Source organism: Schistocerca serialis, chromosome 2, assembly GCF_023864345.2.
Source record: "Schistocerca serialis cubense isolate TAMUIC-IGC-003099 chromosome 2, iqSchSeri2.2, whole genome shotgun sequence".
Lineage (NCBI taxonomy): Eukaryota > Metazoa > Arthropoda > Insecta > Orthoptera > Acrididae > Schistocerca > Schistocerca serialis.
This window is the reverse complement of record NC_064639.1, coordinates 605,903,006-605,929,956: the sequence shown is the minus strand read 5'-3', so window position 1 is coordinate 605,929,956 and position 26,951 is coordinate 605,903,006. Positions and strand designations below refer to the sequence as shown.

The 26,951-nt window shown below is 41.5% G+C and overlaps 1 protein-coding gene across 1 annotated transcript in view; it reads right to left on the bottom strand.

The window, feature by feature from the left end:
* LOC126456273 (G-protein coupled receptor GRL101-like) overlaps positions 1-26,951 on the bottom strand; it is a 568,827-nt gene that overhangs the window by 277,040 nt on the left and 264,836 nt on the right. Inside the window, exon 4 of the mRNA XM_050092025.1 lies at positions 13,683-13,799. Coding sequence (XP_049947982.1) covers positions 13,683-13,799 — 117 coding nt within the window. The remainder of the gene's footprint in view (positions 1-13,682; positions 13,800-26,951) is intronic.

The following is a 26,951-nucleotide window of genomic DNA, read 5'->3' as shown; positions in this document are numbered from 1 at the left end:
AAAACCCACATTTCTAGTTTAGAGTGTTCTCCCTTATCGTAACATATTTTAGACAGAAACAGTGGTAACGTCAGCTTCCTCAAAACGAAGCGCAAATAGTCTCTCTGCCATCGACATGGAGCGACACGAGCTGTGTAGACATTATTTTATTAAAAAATCTATGTATAGCTCCAATTTATAATAAAGAACGGACTTAAGCAGGGAGATGCCCTGTCTCTGCTACTTTTAATTTAGTCCTAGAATATATAGTACGAATGGCAGCAGATAATTTAGAGGGTGTGGAGTTAAATGGAAATATTAAGATATTAGGGTATGCAGATGATCTAAACATCATTAGCGATAGAAAAGAATCTGTAACAGCAAATGCGAATGCGTTAATCAAGGCTAGTGAAGATATAGGTCTAAGGATAAGTGAAGAAAAATCTAAGTGCCTGGTTACTACTAGAGTGCCAACAGCCGTAGATCAGGAAATGTCAAGAGTTGGAGACATGCAGTTTGAAAAAGTGACTGCTCACAATGGTAGTTCGAGAACCGTGTAACCATTTAATAATGGGTTTTTTGCCTATCTGTTCGCAATATGCTACATTATTGTTCAAAATGAAAGTCAGCTCCCTATTCACGCACCAAACAGCTGCAATAGTTAATCTACTAGTCACGCATTAAAGAGGTACGAGCGTCAAATGACCACACTTAAGGCGAATAAAGTGATGGTACATTTGTAAAGATCACGTCCAGTTTATTGCCCGTGCTCTGTCTGCAATGATCACGAACTAAGACCACAGTGATACTCCCAGCCAGTATCGAGAGCCATGCCTGAGATGGACAAATATTTACAGGGGGTGGACAAAAATATGGAAATGGAAACACGAGAAACACAACACATTAGCATTCATATTCCACGGGAAACACGATGGCATACAAAGCACCTTCCAGTCAACTTGGAATGGATAGGTAAAGGTCCTGTATGGTTTTCAGAAGAATCTGATACCGCAAAATGAGGGTAAGTCCAGGTAACGATGATGGAGGTGGATCGCGACTAAGCAATTTTCTCTTCAAAGTACACCACGAAAGCTCAATAATATTGTGGCCTGGTGATTTTGATGGTGAGAAGAGGTGCAATAGTTCACACTTGTGCTCCGTAAATGAGTCCTGGACGATGCAAGTTTTGTACATGAGGGCACAACATCACCACAGAAGAACAAACATTGTAACATGGGATGGACCTGATTAGCCAAACTGGACACATAATTCTTGGCAGTAATACAGCCTGGAGGAATAACCATGCGGCACGTGGAATGCCACATTATGACTTCCCAGATTATCACTCAACCCCTGCCATGTTTCATTTTTGTTACGTAAATTCGGCCAGTAAATAGTATGCAACAAGAATCACCCGATTATATGCATTATTTCCTTTACTTAATGAGTCAGGTTTTACGCCCTTGGCACGACGTCTTCCTGTTACGGACATCTGCATTATTAACGAGTGGTTTTGTAATTCCAACTCGCCCTGCATGTCACTGCTTAAGAAGTTCCCTTCGTGTAATTTTGGTGCTGACAGGGTTCGCATGTGCAACATTTCGTTCTGCGTCAATTTTCAGCTGTTGTCCATTTACGTTTCTCCACAACTCTCGTCACTGCCTGTCTGTCGTGATAACAATCAGTTTCGTCTGGGTGGATGATATTTTCCCACCTTCGATTTCTGTGCATCGGGAAGCACCAAACACTTCACCTACCTTGATTACGGAACACCCACCATACGAGAACCAACAATTTGCCCACTGTTCGAATTCTCTTAGTTCCGAGATAACGTTCTCACGACTACACAGAATGCTGTTTTGTCCACGACTGACACGTACAACGTACAACATTCCGAGGGCACAGCACAGCTGCCGGTCGAGGTGAAATACTACAGCGCAACGCACAGGCTTGATTAGGTCGTGCATTTATGTTCAAGTATGCGTCTCTCATGGTGTTGTCATATTATTGTCCAGCCCCTGTATTTGAATACTTGGAACGGCCTACATGGAGAAACCATCCTTGTAATCTCCTGAAAAGATTTAGTTTCAGTCATGGAAACTTAAGTGAAAGTGACAGGACCGAGAAGTGACTCTTGCTGCTTTCGAATACATGTCCAGTTTCGTTCGCGTCATATCTTCTAGCACGGTGAATGATCCGGATATTGAAGCAACATTACAAGGAAAACCCATTGCCCTATGACAAACATAGGATTAAAATCTCGTCTAATCACCGCATGTATTCACGATACTGTAATACTACTGCGGGAATACTTTCTTCTTTTCTTTCTCCTGTCCCCTACTCTTATCTTTTTTTCTGATATTGTACAGTCAATCGACGGGAAGTTGTGATTCACTAAACACCCTTGTACCATATCCCACAATATGTAATTAGGGAATCAGAAAATTGTGAATGTCAACATGCTTTAACGCAACTAAAATACTGCAGTATTCGTAACTTTAACTTTTAACATCAGCCTGGAGTCCATGTTACGAAAAAGACTGTGTAATAAAGAACATCTGAAAATTCCGATGCAGAGAAAAAATAAAGCAATATGTTTCTTACCCTGGTCTCTTTATTTCCGGTTGCAGAAGTAAAATGTACTTCTTTCAGAACTTGTATAAAATTAAGTAATATGCAAAAACAGTTAATACGCATAGAGAGGACATTACTATACCGTTTTTGCTGTATTTTCATCATATCCTCTACTACATTCATGTGTAGCAGGACTCATAAACAAAATCAGGAATAAAATTCCAACGTTTTAAATCATATGAGTGACAGTCAAATGAAATCTAGACAGATGGGAGAAAGTAATTAAAATGTTTGTTATTTCAAACACAATCGCCATAGCAGTTAATAAATTTACCCCTTGTTCAGACAAGATGTCAACTGCTTCGTGGAAAAATGTTTGCAGTTGTTTACGGAACTTTAATTTTCGTTCCTGCACTCTTTTCTCCTTTACAAATTCAACAACAGAGACTTCTAATTGTTAAAATCCGTGATGAAACCTTCAGCTGTCATTTATTTTTGACAGTTCGCTACTAGTTTCGGTCAATGACCATTAAGCTTCGACTAAATCAAACCACTATAGATTACACAGCTTACAGGGAAATATGAGATTAAATACTATTTCACTTACTGGCATAAACGGCAGGAAAATTATACCATAATTTGAATAAGCCCTTTAAGCCCACCATAGTATGTAAAAAATTTCCCACAGTATTAACAGTGTACGATAATTTTTGGGAAGAAGCAAATCCTCATCGACAGCTAGGAACACACTAACAGATGTAACTAGGCCAAACAGTCAAGGATACAAACAAAGACAATGCGATGTCAGAGACAGACTATAGTACATGTTAGCAATTTACTAAAGGGTGTATTATAATCGTTGGTGCCACGTAAACTCTGTGCATTAGTAAGTTAGATCGTGAAATTCCATATTAACAAATGTAATACAAATATGCCACACTGGCGACTTTGTAATCTAAAATACATCGTAACTTAAATCAGTAAACCAAACCACAAGGCAGTCAGTTCTTTGTGTGCATTTGAATGACTTGCAACACAATACAACAGGTATCTTCGATAACATGACATTATTACATAGGGGAGAAAAGGGCTATATTTTGAACGCTATTGAAGAGATTCTTTGTGGCTTAAGATTGTACCCTAATATGATTACTAACGAACAAAAAGATTTCAAAACCAAAGGCTTCTACGAAAAGTTTGTAAATATTTGATGTAAGTTGTAACATGATCCCATTTTTAATGAAGTGGGTACTTCGAAACCTATATGATAAGATAAATATGTGCCATCTCTGAGTATTAGGCTTTACTTTACTCTCTTCAGTGGGCTACATTTCGTACTCTGAGCAAGTACAATGTAATGAAATACATCCCAGTCATTGTTATTGTTGTTGTCTTCAGCCCTGAGACTGGTTTGATGCAGCTCTCCATGCTATTCTATCCTGTGCAAGCTTCTTCATCTCCCAGTACCTACTGCAACCAATATCCTTCTGAATCTGCTTAGTGTATTCATCTCTTGGTCTCCCTCTACGATTTTTACCCTCCACGCTGCCCTCCAAAGCTAAATTTTTGATCCCTTGATGCCTCAGGACATGTCCTACCAACCAGTCCCTTCTTCTTGACAAGTTATGCCACAAACTCCTCTCCTCCCCAATTCTGTTCAATACTTCCTCATTAGTTATGTGATCTACCCACCTAATCTTCAGCATTCTTCTGTAGCACCACATTTCGAAAGCTTCTATTCTCTTCTTGTCCATGTTTCACTTCCATACATGGCTACACTCCATAAAAATACTTTCAGAAACGACTTCCTGACACTTAAATCAGTACTCGATATTAACAAATTTCTCTTCTTCAGAAACGCTTTCCTTGCCATTGCCAGTCTACGTTATATATCCTCTCTACATCGATCATCATCAGTTATTTTGGTCCCCAAATAGCAAAACTCCTTTACTACGTTAAGTGTCTCATTTCCTAATCTAATTCCCTGAGCATCACCCGACTTAATTCGACTACATTCCGTTATCCTCGTTTTGCTTTTGTTGATGTTCATCTTATATCCTCCTTTGAAGACACTGTCCATTCCGTTCAACTGCTCTTCCAAGTCCTTTGCTGTCTATGACAGAATTACAATGTCATCGGCGAACCTCAACGTTTTTATTTCTTCTCCATGGACTTTACTACCTACTCCAAATTTTTCTTTTGTTTCCTTTACTGCTTGCTCAATATACAGATTGAATAACATCGGGGACAGGCTACAACTCTGTCTCACTCCCTTCCCAACCGCTGCCTCCCTTTCATGCCCCTCGACTCTTATAACCGCCATCTGGTTTCTGTACAAATTGTAAATAGCCTTTCGCTCCCTGTATTTTACCCCTGCCACCTTTAGAATTTTATAGAGAGTATTCCAGTCAACATTGTCAAAAGCTTTCTCTAAGTCTACAAATGCTAGTAATGTAGGTTTGCCTTTCCTTAATCTATTTTCTAAGCCTCTACATCCTTACATTTGTCCTCTAGCCATCCCTGCTTAGCCACTTTGCACTTCCTGTCGATCTCATTTTTCAGACGTTTGTATTCCTTTTTGCCTGCTTCATTTACTGCGTTTTTATATTTTCTCCTTTCATCAATTAAATTCAATATTTCTTCTGTTACCCAAGCATTTCTACTAGCCCTCGTCTTTTTACCTACTTGATCCTTCGCTGCCTTCACTACTTCATCCCTCAGAGCTACCCATTCTTCTTCTACTGTATTTCTTTCCCCCATTCCTGTCAATTATTCCCTTATGCTCCTCCTGAAACTCTGTACAACCTCTGGTTTAGTCAGTTTATCCAGGTCCCATTTCCTTATATTCCCACCTTTTTCATGTACTCTTCAATAATTGTCAGTTATTTATGTAAAATTATCGTTTGCTTTATGTATCTTATGACTCTTGTAAATGATTTTATATGAATTACTCTCTGGTTGTACACGATGTTCCTCCAGAGCTCCCTCCTCCTCGGCACACTGGTATTAATGACAATGCAAATATAAATGTTAGGTATGTCATATTGTAGATTCCTTTACTAATTTTGTAATTTGAGTGCTAGTGTAAACCTTCTGTGACATGAGTTGATAAGTTTCACTCAAAGTGAGTGTCCCTATGGAAAATGTATTGTACATTTGGTATGTTCGATTTTCTACTGTAATGATTGGACGTTTGGAGGTTGGTTGGTTAGTTGGTTGATTTGCGGGATGGGAGCAAACAGCGAGGTCTTCGGTCCCATTAGGTAAGGGAAGGATTAGGAAGGAAGTCGGCCATGCCCTTTCAAAGGAACCATCCTGGCATTTGCCTGAAGCAATCTAGGGAAATCATGGGAAACCTAAATCAGGATCGCCAGACGCCGGTTTGAACCGTAGTCCTCCTGAATGCGAGTGGATTGTGCTAACCATTGCACCACTCCGCTCGGTTGGAGATCGGTGTTCTCCCTTACTGAGGCAACTTAATGAATATAAGTTTTTATACATAGTTCAACGCCTGTCAGTCATTTATGGAAATGTCACGTACGCTTTACATTTCTAGGTTCTTATAATTATCATTGATTATCTTAAATGTTTCACTCTCCAGATGTACAATTATTTTCCTTATCCCCTTATATTCTTTGCAGATCCAATAGTAATGACAACGCAAGTATGACATTGTATGTGCTTTTGAGTTATTATAACTTGTTTTTTTTAGTGTACCAACTCAATTCTGATATGATTTTATATGGACTACGCAAGATGAATTGTATTCTCGGTACGAAGTCTATGTTTGTGAACATGTTTTCTTTGTTCTGTAAGGATGGAGTGTTTAGAGACTGATGGTCAGTCTTTTTGGGCACCGTTACTGAATATATGTTTTTAAGTACCCACAAATGCCTGATAGTTATTTCCGGGAATTATCATGTATATTTTATAATTTCTACGATCTTATAAATATTTTTCATTAACTTAAATGCATTTCTCTTTAGAGGTGAGGCCTCCTCCCCTCCCCCCTTTAGTATATCCAAAAGAGTGAAAATGCAAATATAAAATTTTGTGATGCTGTACTTTCTCCAGTAATACTGTAACAGGGTCCTAATGTACCAAACCATTTCTGATATGGTTTTATAATATCACTTATATATGAAGCCTGTTATGTCAGATTTTTTCCCTGTAGTTATGGAGATGTTGGGAGATCAGGACTCTCTCTTACTGGACCTTAATGTTGAACAATAGTTTTAAAAAATCCGTGCGGAGTGGCCGCGGGGTTTGAGGTGCCATGTCACGGATTGCGCCGCCACTCTCGCCGGAGGTTCGAGTCCTGCCTCGGGCATGGGTGTGTGTATTGTTCTTAGCATAAGTTAGTTTACGTTAGTTTAAGTAGTGTGTAAGTCTAGGGACCGAAGATCTCAGAAGTTTGGTCCCTTAGGAATTCATAAACACACAAAAAACTGTTTCCTCCTGCTTTCTCTGAAGTGTGTTCTATTCTCACATTCATCAAAATATCTACTGTTTAGAAAGGTCCCTCGCTCCTCCCCCCCCCCCCCCCCCCACCAACCACCACCACCCCAACCAGATCTTCTGTTTGGTGTGTGGAATTAATATTGTAATAAATTTTTAATTTCTATGCTCACATTCATGATCAAATAATTTTTAATGTTTAGAAACGTCCTCCCCCACAACTGTCCCCCCCCCCCTGCCCCACCCGTTTTCCATCGGGTACGTGGCATTAAAAGTGTAATAAAATGTTACCTCTATGTTCAAGAGGAATAAATGTTACTGTTATATTCTGCTATAGAATACTGTGTGAAGTTGGGTTTCCTTTTTAAAATTAGTTCTAATGGCTTTGAGCACTATGGGACTTAACAAGTGAGGTCATCAGTCCCCTAGAACTCAGAACTACTTAAACCTAACTAACCTAAGGACATCAAATACATCCATGCCCGAGGCAGGTTTCGAACCTGCGACCGTAGCAGCATCGCGGTTCCGGACTGAAACGCCTAGAACCGCTCGGTCTCAACGGCCGGCCCTTCAATAGGATATTCCCATTTCTGCGATAGCAGCTTTACTCTCTACTTTCACTGTATTTAGTTTTAATTATCAACTATTCTGTTCATTTGATGAACATAATTAAAATACTTTGTTTAGTTTTAATTTGAGATATCTTGTGCAGTTCAAATGGTAGGTGCCTATGTTCACTAAGCGATGAGCTGACCTCCTTCAAAGGCTCACGCCTTGGTGTTTGCTACTCTTTAAGCATGGCAGAAAGTATTTTTGGAGCAGTTTGTTACATGAGAAATTTCTAGTTGTTTCTGTGTAGTGCATGGTGACAAAATGTCCCCTTGATTCTTAAAGACGTCCACTTTCGTCTTAGTAATGTTATTTTGACTGAAGTGACTTTATATTAACCACTGGCAAAATACCGGACTGGGCACTGTATGAGCTTTCGCCATGTGAATAATGCTACCATCTTTAAAATTTATGGTTTACTCACAAGGTTGACAGCGAGGTTCCCTTCATTATTTTCGTTTAGGTTATGACGCACCAAGTACAAGTACATCTCTCATATCTTTCTGGAAGGCAATAACAACCACTCCTTCATCGTTCGTTACGCACGCCGCCACCATGAGGATAACGCGGCAGGGCTTAGGTAAAGATATATTACTTGTGGTACGAGGAAAAATGAGAGATGTAAGGTTTCATGTATTTTTTTCCTCGCTTCTCCCGGGGCCATAAATTGGGCGGCAGAATGGGGAAATGCGCATTTACTGCAGGTGTAAGGGGCGCTGAGGGCCGGGTGTCGGGTAAGAGATTGCCTCTCGCGGGGTGAGGGCGACGGCGGCGGCCATATGTGGAACTGTTCCCCTACGTCAGCCGCGTGGCCACACCCGCCCACACGCAGGAGCGTCCTGCCGACAGCCCCGCTCTTCACCCATGTCCCAGGAGATGACCTGTTCCTTGTCTTTCTCATTACCATAATCCGTCTACTGGTTTGATGTGTCCTTACATTAATTGTATCCTGTGGCAATATTGCCCTCTTGTCTTATCAGCTACTACTAGCGTTCCTGCAGTCTGAATTACCAAGGTGTTTCCTTCCTCTGCGGCTATTAACTCCCAACTTACTTACTAATGCTTATCATTTCACGCATTCGACAAGCGAGCACCCCCCTATGTTAAGGACTTACTGTGGACGTTTTTCGTCTACAACTTCATTTAAAATTTCTCCAGGTCTTACTTAATTTGCCCCAGATATTCATGTTTTTAAAAATGTATTTAGTGGGACATTTCAGATGTTTTGAGGTATTTGACTCTCACAAGATCGTTAAACTGTAATTTAACGTATGTTCGATGTCTGCCACGACCTGTGGCAATTTTAATAAAGTGAGTCACTCGGCCTGAAGAGAGTCGCTGCAAAGCCGGTAAAAATGTCTGCATTTGAGTTGTTGTGCGGTTTCGCAATGACGTGGTCTAATTCCCAAAATGATTTTATTGCAATTGAATGTTTAATTTTCTCATTCACAGAACAACCAAACATGACTAAGCGGTGCAGTACTTGCTGTTGACCCCATTCCCTGACTTCGGATACTCTCGCTCCCGACCCTGTGACGGTGAAAACCAGGAACGCCCGCTGCCTGAGAACTTAAGTTTAATTACGAGTAGCGTTCAATGAGTGATGCAACACTTCTTTTTTGAAAGCAGATTGGTTTTGTTCAGGATTCCAATACACCATATTATTCCCACTGTTTGGCTACAAAACCCTATTTTTCAACGTAATCTCCGTTCAATCCGAGGGCCTTATGCCACCCTACTGGGAGGGGAGGGTCCATATGCCCGCTTGGTACCATTCTAATAGTCGACGTTGCATCAGTAACTTCCCCATCATCCACATACAGCTTCCCACGGAGTGTATCTTTCATTGGATATCGAAAGGTGCTGCAGGATAGATGAGGAAGAACAGTACAATGAAGTTTTGCGAGTTCCTCTCGGGTGCGGAGAATTGAGCAGCGAGGTGTTTGATTGTGATCCATCGATCAGCCCGAATGAGTGTGTCCGCAAGTTCCAACATTGCAGGAGTCACAGCTGTGTGCAGCCGGCCGGCAGGCGGAGGATCGGACTAGTTTGCGAGGCCTTGTTGCAAATTTCAAAGTCGCCTCGGCCAACGACTCACCTCGCGTTTGTTCACTGCCAGGTATCCGTAGACATTCTTCAAGCTCCTATGAATATCTACTATTCTGTAGTTTTCTGCCAAAGGGATCTCAATGACAGCTCTCTGCATAGAACTTACCTTCGTTACAGACGACATTTTGATGGCTACGTATAGCATTGCCACATAACGGAACTTCATAAAATTCTAAGAGCTGAAGGGGGAATATTCGACGATATCCCACAACAAATTCCACATTTGTAACAGAAATTGGCCTAGAAAAAAGCCAGTTGTATTACTCATTGAAAGCCACTCGTATATGAGAAAGCTGAGGCCAAAGTGATATAGGCTAGGCGCTAAATATTTAATACAGCCTGCACCTGTTCCCTTTCATTTGCTTTCGTTAGCAGTATTTGTCAAAGTGTTTGACTGAATTTTACAGCACGTTGGAGGGGGTTGGGTTGGGTTGTTTGGGGAAGGAGACCAGACAGCGAGGTCATCGGTCTCATCGGATTAGGGAGGGAAGTCAGCCGTGCCCTTTCAAAGGAACCATCCCGGCATTTGCCTGGAGCGATTTAGGGAAATCACGGAAATCCTAAATCAGGATGGCCGGACGCGGGATTGAACCGTCGTCCTCCCGAATGCGAGTCCAGTGTCTAACCACTGCGCCACCTCGCTCGGTACAGCACGTTGGATTGCGAATTGTTGTCCACTAATATTTACAATGCTAGCACGGAAACATTACCTGACACTATAGTTCCTATCGTACTTGCACAGGAATATGTGTATGAAAGTGATGGAATGGAAATGGAAATGCCGTGTGGTTAGGGCCTCCCGTCGGGTAGACCGGTCGCCGGGTACAAGACTTTCGATATGACACCACTATGGCGACTTGCGTGTCGATGGGGATGAAATGATGATGATAAGGACAACACAACACCCAGTCCCTGAGCGGAGAAAATCTCCGACAAAGCCGGGAATCGAACCAGGACATTTAGGTATGACATTTCGTCGTGCTGACCACTCAGCTACCAGGGGCGGACAGTGATGGAATATGTCAGCATATTAACGATTAATTGGATGCTATATTGACGTGGTCAGCACACGGTTCTCCCAGTCACTGTAAGATTTATTTTTTTTACCTTGTAACCGCTACTAATCGGTCTAGCAGCTCCTCAGTTGGCGTTAAGAGGCTGAGTACAACTCTTACCAGCCCTGCCACCAAGAGAAAATCCCTGACAGTACCGGAAATCGAACCCGATTCGTCCGCATGGCAGCCAGGCGTGCTGACGACGCAGCTACGGAGGCGGATGATGTCCAGAGCAGCCACAGATGAAACCGTCCGTGAGTCAAGATTGGTATCAGTCACAACATACAAATAACTGTGGCTAATATTGCTTGGGAATGCGAAGCGTAATGGTCATACCGGCGCTGTTCGAACTGAGACTAATGCCACTATTCACTGATATGATACTGGCCACGCTGGTGTTGGTATTATGAACGAAATTCCTACGAATCACTCTCATCCTACTATGATCTTCAACGGCAATTATCCGATATCCATCTCCTCTTCGAAAAGCTTGTCCTCCAAAATAGTTTATGTTTGAACATCTCGAGAAATGTAAAGACATTCATTACATAACCCCGCACAGAGTTTTAGCCTCGCATTTACACTTTAATTCCGATACGTTGCAGAGGAAATAAGTTAACCGCCCGACTCCCATTGACTTCCAGTGCGGCTCTATTCAAATGAATTGTATCTGACTTCACCGTAACTCCATATGTTCGAGCAAAGCTGGTACACAACGCCAGCTCACAGAAATAATATGAAATTGGTATGGACCAGAAAAGCGTGCGAAGTTTTACCTGAAATAAAGTTCCAATTTTCCTATGAATTACATGTTCTGTTCCAGCTTTTGACGCGACGTACCTAGATATTACGTCAAAAATTTTCCTGGGAGGGTAACTTGTGAAGTAGTCCTATTTTAACTTGCTGGTCGCCAAATCTGCTCTTCTTCCATAACGATCCCCCTTGGTCCGAGGAATGGGAATTGATCCGATCTCATCTCCAAGGCAAAGTGTCTCACCAGTAAGACTTAGAAGTTATTGAATATTTAAGTAACGAAGAGTTTCACTTGTAACAAAAACTAGAAACATTAAAAAAGTCACATAGTTCGTCAATGTGAAGACAGCAATACGACCAATATTTCATATTGCAATAAAGCTCAAAGGAATGAAGGGAGAAAATAGCATTTTACTTTGAATAAAACAGGTATATGAGCGGTGCTGTTGGATAGAAACACATCGTGACCAGTTATCCACTAAGTGACATATCAACTCATTGGTACAACAGCAACGATATACATTCGCTGGACACTTAATAATACATTTCTTGCGCATGGTAGGAAGACAGAAAAAGCTAGCTCTCATAATTTCAATCTGTAGTCCCACTGCTTTTAGTGACGTATATTTCGTTTCTCCCGAATTAGATTCGGTACCTCTTCATTAGTTACCCAAACCACACAACTATTTTTCAGAATTAATATGCAGCACCATATTTCAAATTTTACTATTCGCTTCCCATCTTTACTGCTAATTTTCCACGTTTCACTTATGAACACTGCTACACTTCAGGTCAATACTTCCTGAAACGACTTTTAGATGTATATTCGATTTTAATAATTTTCTCTTTCTCAAAAATGCTTTTCTTTCTACTGACAGTCTGCTTTTTACATTCATTATCCGTACCTAGGCTATCATCACTTGTTTTGCTTCCCAAAGAGTGAATCTCGTCTGCTACTTTTAGTGTATCAGCTCCTAACCTACATCCATCAGCGTCGCGTGATTTATTTCGACTGCATTCTTTTACTCTTGTTTTACATTTGCTGTTATCCAATTATTATACCGTTAAAACTGATATTCAGAAATTCTATCTATCAATGGCTACGTGGTTGGTCCTTAACTAAATAATTTCTCCTATCATACATAAGACACAAAAATTTGTGTCAAGTAGGATGAACAAGCAAAATCAGTAGTACGACGAATGAATTTAAGACTAAGATTTATTTGGAGAATTCTAGAAAAGCTTAGATAGTGCAAGCTCAGATTAAAGTAGCCTATGAAAAGGCGCTGGTTGACTCGTTAACGGGCAATTCAGTCGGAATGAGAGCTTCATGCACATGTTTAAGGACTTCCCATGGAAATTGGATGAGGAAACACGTGCATTTCGTCAAAACCATCGATATGTTTGAGAAAAACAATGTATGAGACAAACTGCAAACGCTGCTATCGAGTCCACAGTCTATCCCTCGAAAGTATCATAGAAACAGGATTAGAGAGATCACGGAGCATACTGAAGCGTGCAGATAATTATTTTTCTGTACTGGATTTTTTGGTAGAATAGGAACACTTCGAGAAATGAAAGTTCGCGTACTACATAGTTAGCCTGCTTCAAGAGTATTTATGTACGAGTAGATAGCGCTACTAAACGTGTCATCATAAATTGAGATTTTCGTCTACACAATCAGAAAGATTCAGCGCAGATACCTTAAAAAAAAATTTTAACTCGTTTCTACAGGTCGTGCCCTTCGAAGCGGCATACCATGGGACTGAATGAAATTGAGATTTGATAGAGCTATGATCACAAAAATAATAATAATAGTGTAACAGTTATCCACATAAAAAGTTTTATTAACCTGCATTAAATAACTTAATGACACCCGGCGTTTATCTATGGCGGTTCTAAGAAAATCTATGAGAAGCAGGAAAAACAAGTATAAAGACTCTGAAGAGTCGACATCTTGATTAACATATATCTACCCCGGTTGAGAAAAGATATACGTTTGATATAAGGAATCAGTCTCAAAGAGAAACACAGTTTTCCAAATAAAAACGTAAGCAAAACTCCCATAGTTCGATACCTGCAAGGTTGATGTTCTAATTCATTAACGGTCTAGTTCTGTACAAATGCAGGAAATACTTTACTCACAGCAATTTTGTTCGTCGGACCCATCACCACAGTCGTCCTCAAAGTTGCACACGGCGTCCTCTGGGACGCAGTAGTGATTGGCACACTTGAAATGCGTCACAGGACACACGAAGGACTCTGAAATAAAAATGTTCGAAAAATTAAACAGTAATTTAACATAAATTAGAAACAAACTTCATGGGCATGCAATTTCATATTGAACTGATGACAATGGCACTGTGTAAAAGCGTCACAAGATGCATCAAAACCCTCAAAAGAGAAAATTGTTTCAATATTTATTATAATCAAAGTTAAATAGGCAATATAAATGTACGTACAAAAGGATGAGAGAAACAGAAAGAAAAGATAAATTATATAATGGAAAAAGTTTGCATAAAGAAACAGATTAAGAACGCAGAAACAAAAAGCAGAACCAAAGTAAGACGGGATAAACGAGGAGGAACTGAAGATAACAAAAGGAAAAAGAAATAGAAGAAGGAAGGAAGAAGTGTAGAAGTAACAGCAGAAGATAGAAGGGAATAAGACAGATACCGATGAAAGAGAGGAAACTAAGGTAAAGATTGCTACGTGGTGAATTGTAACGTCCTGTGTTTGAGAAGTCGATTTTTCTGTGCGAGATGTTGATAACAATGACTGTTGTACACTCAGAAGATGTTAGCGATGTTATCTGCCGGTTGGACCTAAGGAATAAGTAGGACTGATTGTCAAAATGTGTCTGTATGTGCGTCATGGTGACCCTACGATCGATTGAGCTTAAGTTGAACTACTTATTCGTATTTCCGGCTAGAGAACAGATTCTTTTCGGAATGTGACCACTACACGATAAATCGATTAAAATACTGTACTGTTTGTGGAAACTGTGATGTCACAATCTAAGGAAGCAAACTAACATAAGTAACTAAATGTATTGTTTTGAAGAAGACCTGTATGAAATTGTCCTGTATTGATGACCAACATAACTACATAATAGGTCCCCTGAATTACTACAGCGGACAGTAGAGCTCTGTAACGTTATTACTGCCCTTACTAAAGCTGCTCGTACAAAAGTATGGTGTTTAACATTTATTGGAAAGTGTCTAGGAAAATACGAAAGATATCTATTAAGAAAAAGATAGCGCTCTACACCAAATAATATGTAAGTAAGCAGAAGTAGTAACTGAAATAAATAGTAACTTTGTCGTGCTAGTAGGGCGTAAAATAATTAGATGTATATAGAAAGAAAGAGTAGTTAGTCGTATTATGTTGATATATCCATAGGTTGATCAGAATACTCGAAAAATTCATCGTTAACTAGCAACTGACTTGTTAATCTCCACACAATTGTGCTAGCCGATAGGTCGCTACTTGTCTGGTTACATCTTCAGGAGGACTCGATTGTGTGCTATCCATGCAGGTCAGAGCTTTCTATTGTAAAAGAGACGCCTACGTTACAGTTACTACTAGAATTTTCTGTTGCCACTTATTCATGCCAATCAAATTACTAATGCTTATAACAATACAGTAGAAGAAGAATGGGTAGCTTTGAGGGATGAAGTAGGGAAGGCAGCAGAGGATCAAGTAGGTAAAAAGACGAGGGCTAGTAGAAATCCTTGGGTAACAAAAGAAATATTGAATTTAATTGATGAAAGGAGAAAATATAAAAATGCAGTAAGTGAAACAGGCAAAAAGGAATACAAACGTCTAAAAAATGAGATCGACAGGAAGTGCAAAATGGCTAAGCAGGGATGGCTAGAGGACAAATGTAAAGATGTAGAGGCCTATCTCACTAGGGGTAAGATAGATACTGCCTACAGGAAAATTAAAGAGACCTTTTGAGATAAGAGAACGACTTGTATGAATATCAAGAGCTCAGATGGAAACCCAGTTCTAAGCAAAGAAGGGAAAGCAGAAAGGTGGAAGGAGTATATAGAGGGTCTATACAAGGGCGATGTACTTGAGGACAATATTATGGAAATGGAAGAGGATGTAGATGAAGATGAAATGGGAGATACGATACAGCGTGAAGAGTTTGACAGAGCACTGAAAGACCTGAGTCGAAACAAGGCCCCCGGAGTAGACAATATTCCATTGGAACTACTGACGGCCGTGGGAGAGCCAGTCCTGACAAAACTCAACCATCTGGTGAGCAAGATGTATGAAACAGGCGAAATACCCTCAGACTTCAAGAAGAATATAATAATTCCAATCCCAAAGAAAGCACGTGTTGACAGATGTGAAAATTACCGAACTATCAGCTTAATAAGTCACAGCTGCAAAATACTAACACGAATTCTTTACAGACGAATGGAAAAACTAGTAGAAGCCAACCTCGGGGAAGATCAGTTTGGATTCCGTAGAAACACTGGAACACGTGAGGCAATACTGACCTTACGACTTATCTTAGAAGAAAGATTAAGGAAAGGCAAACCTACGTTTCTAGCATTTGTAGACTTAGAGAAAGCTTTTGACAATGTTGACTGGAATACTCTCTTTCAAATTCTAAAGGTGGCAGGGGTAAAATACAGGGAGCGAAAGGCTATTTACAATTTGTACAGAAACCAGATGGCAGTTATAAGAGTCGAGGGACATGAAAGGGAAGCAGTGGTTGGGAAGGGAGTAAGACAGGGTTGTAGCCTCTCTCCGATGTTGTTCAATCTGTATATTGAGCAAGCAGTAAAGGAAACAAAAGAAAAATTCGGGGTAGGCATTAAAATTCATGGAGAAGAAATAAAAACTTTGAGGTTCGCCGATGACATTGTAATTCTGTCAGAGACAGCAAAGGACTTGGAAGAGCAGTTGAATGGAATGGACAGTATCTTGAAAGGAGGATATAAGATGAACATCAACAAAAGCAAAACAAGGATAATGGAAGGTAGTCTAATTAAGTCGGGCGATGCTGAGGGAATTAGATTAGGAAAAGAGGAACTTAAAGTAGTAAAGGAGTTTTGCTATTTGGGGAGCAAAAGAACTGATGATGGTCGAAGTAGAGAGGATATAAAATGTAGGCTGGCAGTGGCAAGGAAAGCGTTTCTGAAGAAGAGAAATTTGTTAACATCCAGTATTGATTTAAGTGTCAGGAAGTCATTTCTGAAAGTATTCGTATGGAGTGTAGCCATGTATGGAAGTGAAACATGGACGACAAATAGTTTGGACAAGAAGAGAATAGAAGCTTTCGAAATGTGGTGCTACAGAAGAATGCTGAAGATTAGATGGGTAGATCACATAACTAATGAGGAGGTATTGAATAGGATTGGGGAGGAGAGAAGTTTGTGGCACAACTTGACCAGAAGAAGGGATCGGTTGGTAGGACATGTTCTGAGGCATCAAGGGATCACCAATTTAGTATTGGAGGGCAGCGTGGAGGGTAAAAATCGTAGAGGGAGACCAAGAGATGAATACACTAAGCAGATTCAGAAGGATGTAGGTTGCAGTAGGTACTGGGAGATGAAAAAGCTTGCACAGGATAGAGTAGCATGGAGAGCTGCATCAAACCAGTCCCAGGACTGAAGACCACAACAACAACATAACAATCTGGCTAAAAACACCACTGAACTGATACTACGATTAAAGAGATAGATACACTGGTGATAAACGCATTAGGACGACTGTCCTCAGCGATACTGAATGCCGTCTGCTGGCATTGCGGGCACGTGACACGGCAAGGAAACTATACAAGAGGAACGGAGACGAATGGTAAATCATTCTAACGACGATACGGGCCCCGAGTGGGGCAACTCCACTGATAGCAGCGGCTTCAACGAAGTGTAGGTCATTATGTTTCGATGCCTGGGAGCAAATATGTCGGAAACTATGGAATAGGCGACAAAGCTTTGGACATCTTGTCACGGAACGTGGAGGGCACAGGTTTCCCGGCTTTGGAAAGCAGAGGATGCAGCGATCATTAGCAGATCTGTGAATTCCGGTGCAGGCACAAGTGTTTCCGACCACATTGATCGGTGCACATTGATGAACACGAGGCTCTGCCAGAGACGATCCGTACGTATTCCCATGATGACCCAACTATACCGTCAGTTACGACTGCAATGGGCACGGAGTCACCGAGCTGGATTGTGGATCAACGGAAAACGGTCGGATGTACCGCGTTTCTTGCCACACCAGTCGATGGTCGTGTCCGTATATGCTATCATCCAAGAGAACGGCTGCTGGAAACATGCAGTGCATCACGGACGCAGGCTGGTGAGGCAGCAGCCTACGCTATGAGGAAGACTTATCTGGACTTCCTTATGACCCGTGGTAGTAATCAAAAGCGCCATGTCAACGTGGAAATACTGCGAACGGCTTGCAACTTGTTGTACCTACCGAAGATGTCATTTTCCAGCAGGATAAGTGTCGGTGATACAGCTGTTTTAAGAGCATGATAGTGAACCCACACATGTTTTGGCCAACAAATTCGCATGATCTTGACCTGAGGGAGCACATCTGGGACACCACAGAGCACCAGCTCCACGTCCACAAACCACTCTCCCGCCATTTACGGGAACTGTGCTGCTTGTGCATAGGTAACTGGTACAGATACCTCCCGAAACCTGTCAAGAACTTACTGAATTCATACTGTACCTGTTCATTTATAATTTGACATCATACAGAGCATTCAATCAGGGGCCCAGAAATGTTTGATCACATAGTGATAGAAACCACATCTGAAACAGAACTGACTGTATGTACGTCGTCAGCATAGTCATCCTTGTCGTCGTCGTCGTCGTCGTTTCGCCCTCATCGTCGTTGTGGTTCATTGATGGAATTGATATCAACAAACATTAGTGTTTTTGGCTGTACGCAACAGGCTCCTCCAACTGTTTGTTAATGTCATCTACCCAGCATCTGTTAGCTCGTGGCCTTGTACTTTCTTTATCTTGTAGAATACAAAAAACTACTTCCATGCACCTTGTGCAATACACAGAATGCAGTCACATGAATGAATCACCGCCTATGTTGGACGACAACGTGCAATAACCACTCACAGAAGGCTGATGACAGCACTAGCAGTGGATGATATATGTAGAGCGTCTAGGAAGGATGTGGAAAACAGCGCAGCCTTTATGGGTAATGCGAAGTCGGAGCGATTTATCTGACGTCCAAAAGAGCACCTTCAATGGCTTTCGGGCAAATGGTGGAAGCATTTCTGAAACGGCTGAGTATGTAAACAGTCCGCGTGCCGCTGTGGTTAAAGCATACCATGCATGAAAAAATAGCGCCATCCAAAATTGGTGCCGACGCAACTGTGGTGCACCAAGGGTCTAAGATTACAGCGGTCAACGACGTCTGTGGAGATGTGTACGATCGAAAATAAGGGCAACTGTAGAGCAACTGACGGCCATATGAACCCAAGGGCTACAAAGAGCGACTCCTCAACTACCGTTCAGGCAACGTTCCTTTGTATAGGTCTCTGTAGCAGGCGCCTGGTTCATGCACCCATGCTGATTTCTGTTCATGGGTGACGAAGATGGTTCTTGCACCCCATTACCCAAGTGGAAGTCCACTGAATGTGCCCTCTTCAGATGAATCACGTTTTATGCTCCCTAGAACAGATGACCATTGGCTTGTACAGCGTGAAACGTCTGAAAGCAGACACCTATATCTACATCCATATTCCGCAAGCCACCTGACGCTGTGTGGTGGAGGGTACTTTGTGTACCTCTATCGGTTCTCCCTTCTATTCCAGGCTCTTATTGTTCGTGGAAAGGAAGTTTGTCGGTATGCCTCTGTGTGGGCTCTAAGCTCTCTGATTTTATCCTCATGGTCTCTTCGCGAGATATACGTAGGAGGGAGCAATATACTGCTTGACTCCTAGGTGAAGGTATGTTCTCGAAACTTCAACAAAAGCCCGTACCGAGCTACTGAGCGACTCTCCTGCTGAGTCTTCCACTGGAGTTTATCTATCATCTCCGTAACGCTTTCACGAGTACTAAATGATCTTGTAACGAAGCGCGCTGCTCTCCGTTGGATCTTCTCTATCTCTTCTATCAACCCTGTCTGGTACGGATCCCACACTGCTGAGCAATATTCAAGCAGTGGGTGAGCAATTGTACGTAACGAACTTCCTTTGTTTTCGGATTGCATTTCCTTAAGATTCTTCCTATGAATCTCAGTCTGGCATCTGCTTTACCGACAATCAACGTTATATGATCATTCCATTTTAAATCACTCCTAATGCCTACTCCCACATAATTTATGGAATTAACTGCTTCCAGTTGCTGACCTGCTATATTGTAGCTAAATGATAAAGGATCTTTTTTTCTACGTATCCGCAGCACATTACACTTGTCTACATTGAGATTCAATTGCCATTCCAAGCACTATGCGTCAATTCTCTGCAGATCCTCCTGCATTTCAGTACAATTTTCCATTGTTACAACCTCTCGATATACCACAGCATCATCCGCAAAAAGCCTCAGTGAACTTCCGATGTTATCCACAAGGTCATTTATGTATATTGTGAATAGCAACGGTCCTACGACACTCCCCTGCGGCACACCTGAAATCACTCTTACTTCGAAAGATTTCTCTCCGTTGGGGATGACATACTGCGTTCAGTTATCGAGGGACTCTTCAATCCAATCACGCAATTGCTCTGATAGTAAATATGATCTTACTTTGTTCATTAAACGACTGTGGGGAACTGTATCGAACGCATTGCGAAAGTGAAGAAACACGGCATCTACCTGGGAGCCCGTGTCTATGGCCCTATGAGTCTCGTGGACGAATAGCGCGAGCTGGGTTGCACACGATCGTCTTTTTCTAAACCCATGCTGATTCCTACAGAGTAGATTCCTAGTCTCCAGAAAAGTCATTATACTCGAACATAATACGTGTTCCAAAATTCTGCTATGGATCGACGTTAGAGATACAGGTCTATAGTCCTGCACATCTGTCCGACGTCCCTGCTTGAAAACGGGGATGACCTGTGCCCGTTTCCAATCCTTTGGAACGCTACGCTCTTCTAGAGACCTACGGTACACCGCTGCAAGAAAGGTGGCAAGTTCCTTCGCGAACTCAGTGTAAAATGGAGCTGGTATCCCATCATGTCCAGCGGCCTTTCCTCTTTTGAGCGATTTTAATTGTTTCTCTATCCCTCTGTCGTATATTTCGATATCTACCATTTTGTCATCTGTGCGACAATCTAGACAAGGAACTACAGTGCAGTCTTCCTCTGTGAAACAGCTTTGGAAAAAAACCTGGTAGCAGGTGGGATTATTTTGGTCTATACTCCCTTAACCATCAAACTCCCCTGATTTAAACTCAACTGAAAATCTACTGGACCCCCTCGATCGGGCTGTACGCGCCATGGATCCTCTGCCTGGTGCAGCTGGTCACGGCAATGGGGTAGGCATGGCTTCACATCCCTGTAGACTATTCACTCTCTTCCTGTCGGCCTCACTTTGTAAAATGTGGTTACTGAGGCTTTTGGCAGATGCCCACATTACTGTGACTGGACAGTGTGTTTTCGTGGTCAATATCCCACTAGCTTACATTACATCTTCATTATCGCCATCTTTCACTCGAGTCTGTTCCTCGATAAATTTGCTTATATTCTTGTTCCTCCTAGATTTTAAAATGCATTCGTATTAAAACTCAGAATCTCACTGTCATAAGCCAGAATTGAAGGTAAACATAGCGTCTGCAGTCACATCGAGACGTCATAGTTGAAAACCACTTTTAATTTATTAAAATAACTACTCCTTAACTTCAATTCGTTTGCTGTCATTGTCATCAACAGTGATAAACAGAAACAACCATAAATTCTATATGTAATTACATTATTAATTAATAAAGTTCCTTCCTTATTTGGTGATTGTATATTACGAGGGCTAGTCGGAAAATAAGGTCCGATCTATAGCGAAACCAAAACGACACTGAAAATCCGATGAAACTTTGCACAGGAGTGTTAGGCAGTGTCTCTAGCATGCCCGTGGATCGCGTCACGTCGCTCTTTTCAGTTTTGAGCACACAGTGAGCACGTAAAGATGCTTAGGACAATAGTGTCTCCCGCCAAGTGTGAGGGTCTGGTGAGAGATTTCACCTGAAGCTATTCAGCCCACATAACGTGACTGTCATGCATTTCATTCTTCATGACAATTCTCGCCCGCAATCTGCAGGGGCAATGAAGATGCTCCTGCAACGTTTTCGATGGGAAGTATTTGATTACCAACGATACAGCCAGTAATTGGTTCTCACTGAGTTTCGCTTCTGCTCACATGAACGGCTGGCTATAAAGACAACACTTTGACACTCGCGTAGAGATTAGGTGGAAAGAACAGGCGACTGCCTTCTATGCCGAGGGCATTGGAAAGATGGTAGAACGCTACGACAAATGTTTAAGTCTGAGCGGCGGCTATTTAGAGAAATAGATGGAAGATTTAGCTAATTGTTTCAAATAAAACATTTTTGAATTGCACAGTGGTTCCCATTTCCCGACCGATCGAACCTTACTTACCGAATAGCCGCCGTATTTTAACCTTACAATAAGGCCTACTATTCAACTTTCTATGTTAAGTATTTCCATCAATTGAAGTTTATTTTTATCATAGGAGGAAGCACCGTGTCGCCAAAAGGTGGTTACGACTCCAGGAACACTTCTGATTTATTCGTTTCTCCTTTTAAAATTTCTTAAAACAATTCTTAGCCGATCTAGAGAAAGAGGACTTTGTTAAACTATTATCTGAAGCAACTATGCTGGCACTGCCGGTAACAAGTGATTCTTGATCTACAAGCATTCCTTTTTGTCTAGATCAATTAAATATTTGTATGAAACTCAATCGCAGAGTCTTTATAGATCAACAAATACTAAAATAAGACGGTTTGCCTTTTAATTTGCACGATTTGTTTCAATAACTGCGACTGATTCATGATGGATCTGTATAGAATGCATATTTTTGCTCTTTTATAACTTAAATAAACTCATGATGATATAAAAATCTGCTAATTATCTATTTGAATGGTGAATAGCATCTTCTCTCTCTCTCTTTCTCTCTCTCTCTCTCTCTCTCTCTCTCTCTCCCCACACACACACACATCTTTTTAAAATATTTCTATCATGACACCTCACATTTAGCAGCTCTGACTCATATCTTGTCACGCAGTTAAGCAAAAGATGTGGCATCCAGTCTATACATAATAAACCCGTTAACAATCTCTATGCAGATGTTTGTGTGGTTAGAGAGAGACCTTTGACGAAAGTTGAAAAATTGAGATATCTTAATCTTTCCTTACAATGAAAGAGGGAACTTATTGTTGAAGTTCTCTGAATTTCTTCTTTTCAGTAATATATTTCCATTATTATGAAAATAATAGCCTTACAAAGTATCAAGTAGACACACTTTTGTTAACGTAACAGAAATGAAAAGCTCAGGAGTATCTGCGTTAATCAAACATAAGTGAATGGCCTCTCTTCATACGAACTGACGTTTATTATTCACTGCTGGTGATCATTGCTTGTTTAGGGCGTAAAACAGCACGGCTAATAGCACGTTGACTACTGACGGCCAGCAGAGAAAACTGGGATTAGAGTAGTAATTACATTCAAATCGTCATTCTTTAACAGGAACGGTGTATTGTCCAAACAGTTATGGATTAGTTGGAAAAAACTGACAACGCAAATTAGTTTGCGGCTGTGCATCCAGTACAAATGAAAAGAAATCCTGGTCTGTAGTTGACAGCGGAATTACGTCAAACAGTGAACAAACAGAAGATTAAACGTTAGTCAGAAGCCTGAATTCTCGCTGATTGCCGGATATTGTGGAACAAGATAAAATAAAATGCGCGCAGTTGGTTAATACAAAATCACCCTTTTTCAGCCGGGGGAAGCGAAATCGGCCGCATTCCTCTTCAGAAATAATTGCTCAATTTGATAGTCGGAGAGGCACAGTGAACATCGCTTTTTAATTCGTCGCAGATTAATTCTATGCCCCTCTTACTGGTTCTATATACACGTGTATCGAGCGAGGCTGCGCAGCGGTTCAAGCACACCGATTCCGTAAGTGGGGGGTACAAATCCTTTTCTCCGCTGCCATTTAGATTTTTCTTGATTTCTCTGTGCCTACCGAGGCAGATGACAAAGTTTCTTTGAAATGGATGCGGGCGATTTACGGCATCTTCCGTGAGAGACCGCCTTCCTCGTCGGCAGGCCATTAAAACACATATTCATTCCTTGAAAAGCTCGTGTTTGCTGATTCTATCAGCAAAGCAGTTATGAAAACCTTCAAGCGATAAAATTTAAGATACCGAACCTGTATCTCTGTTACTGATATGTTTTGCAGTTTTCATTTTATGATTATCGCCGAAGGAAGTTTAATACGAGTACATTCCTTTCCCAGCAACAATTGTTCTCAATTGTAGGTATTGAATGTCGTTCAGATTTCGTAGATGTCACTAAAGGCATGAGTTAAATTTTCGTGTTTACGGAATTTACAAATCGTTATTATTGCAGCCTATTTAATTTAATGACATATTCCTTGATTTTACAGCTTGGTATTACACTACTGGCCATTAAAATTGCTACACCACGAACATGACGTGCTACAGACGCCAAATTTAAAATGGTTCAAATGGCTCCGAGCACTATGGGACTTAACTACTGTGGTCATCAGTCCCCTAGAACTTAGAACTACTTAAACCTAACTAACCTAAGGACATCACACACATCCATGCCCGAGGCAGGATTCGAACCTGCGACCGTAGCAGTCGCGCGGTTCCGGACTGCGCGCCTAGAGCCGCTAGACCACCGCGGCCGGCGCCAAATTTAACCGACAGGTAGAAGATGCTTGATATGCAAATGATTAGCATTTCAGAGCATTCACACAAAGTTGGCACCGGTGACGAAAGTTACCAACCGATTTCTCATATACAAAAAGCAGTCAATCGGCGTTGCCTGGTGAAACGTTGTTGTGATGCCTCGTGTAAGGAGAAGAAATGCGTATTATCACGTTTCCGACTTTCATAAAGTTCGGATTGTAGCCTATCGCAATTGCGGTTTATCGTATCGCGACATTGCTACTCGCGTTGGTCTAGATCCAATAACTGTTAGAATATGGAATCGGTGGGTTCAGGAGGGTAATACGGAACGCTGTGCTGAATCCCAACAGTCTCATATCACTAGCAATCGAGATGACAGGAATCTTATCCACATGGTTGTAACGGATCGTGCAGCCACGTCTGGATCCCTGAGTCAACAGACGGGGACGTTTGCAAGACAACAACCATCTGCACGAACAGTTCGACGACGTTTGCGGCAGCATGGACTATCAGCTCGGAGACCATGGCTGCCGTTACCCTTGACGCTGCATCACAGACAGGAGCGCCTGCGACGGTGTACTCAACGACAAACCTGGGTGCACGAATGGCAAAACTTCATTTTTTCGGATGAATCCAGATTCTGTTTACAGCATCATGATGGTCGCATCCGTGTTTGGCGACATCGCGGTGAATGCACATTGGAAGCGTGTATTCGTCATCGCCATACTGGCGTATCACCCGGCGTGATAGTATGGGGTGCCATTGGCCACGTCTCTGTCACCTCTTGTTCGCATTGACGGCACTTTGAACAATGGACGTTACATTTCAGATGCGTTACGACCCGTGGCTCTACCCTTAATTCGATCCCTGCGAAATCCTACATTTCAGCAGGATAATGCACGACCGCATGTTGCAGGTCCTGTACGGGCCTTTTTGTATGCAGAAAATGTTCGACTGCTGCCCTGGCCAGCACATTCTCCAGCTCTCTCACCAACTGAAAACGTCTGGTCAATGGTGGCGGAGCAGCTGGCTCGTCACAATACGCCAGTCACTACTCTTGATGAACTGTGGTATCGTGTTGAAGCTGCATGGGCAGCTGTATCTGTACACGCCATCTAAGCTCTGTTTGACTCAATGCGCAGGCGTATCAAGGCCGTTATTGCGGCAAGAGGTCGTTGTTCTGGGTACTGATTTCTCAGGATCTATGCACCCAAATTGCTTGAAAATGTAATCACATGTCAGTTCTAGTATAATATATTTGTTCAATGAATACCCGTTTATCATCAGTATTTCTTCACGGTGTAGCAATTTTAATGACCAGTAGTGTAAAAGGAATGTTTTACATATGCGTAAAGATCAGCGTCTTACAATAACTGCACGACTGAAGTGAGATGTCAGGTTAAATAATTGTTAATCAGACAATTAAATTAGACAATGACAGCAGTACGTCGTACCTGAAAATATGTTGTGTCAGAATTTCATTGGGGCCGCTCATAGTTTCTTTACTGATATATTAATAACGTCTCGTACATTCCGCCTTCCAACCAATAATATCTTTTCCTCTAACTCTGAGTTAAATAATGATCTGAACTGTGTGTCAAAGGCTTGAAGCTTAATGCCAATAAATATCACATAAAGCTTATTTTGCGCTCCATCCGGAGTGTTGAATGTATAACTCAAAGCAACCCAGCAACGTAACCCTGACATTTTCAAGACACAATAGAAACGAGAGTCTTTCGGTTTCCTTGTTGGCGTTGCGGGAGCTTTAAAACGTCATACACAGTGATCTCTCTTTACACCTGGTCCTTGGAACGTACAGGGTTTTCATTTGTGGACACATAAGGCTGTTGACGTAGGCGTTGTGCGGCGTCTTACCTCTACGTCATTTTAACGAATCAGATACAGTTCGACAGCATAGCTCCTGACATTCTTGTGTAGGTAGCCGAAAAATTGAGCATTTGGTTTGCTGAATGTGTTAATTGCCTACCAGAACGAAGGAAAATTTTTCCATACAAAGAACGCAACATTAATTGTGCTTAACGCAGATTTCAGTTATACCTTAACTGACGACCTTCGACATACGGAAAAGTAAAAAGTAGAGGATAAGATGAGAAAAGTGACAGTACTGCACGAGTTAAAAGGTATCTGATTGATCCACAGCAGATTTGTAAACAAAATATTGCTTCTCTTTCTTTTTTTCCTACTCTTCTATACTCTTTTTAATTTCTACCAATAACATCCTCAGACATGAATGTACACAAGCTACAATTAAGGTGTGACTAGGTGGAAGTGTATTAAGGCATGGGCGACTGCTTCGAATGCAGAATATCACTGATTATATTTACGACTCGTAAATTATGGTTTATATAATTCCTTGTTGCAGAAAGAAAATTATAGTCACCAATGGCAACCTTGTTTCTCTAGTGTCTCATGTCTACAGAGTATAACTGCTTTACACCAATACAAATGGCCACATAAAACGTTTGCTTTCAGTGTCTCCATACTTCAGTTTGTTGACAGTGAGTTCGCAATGAAATC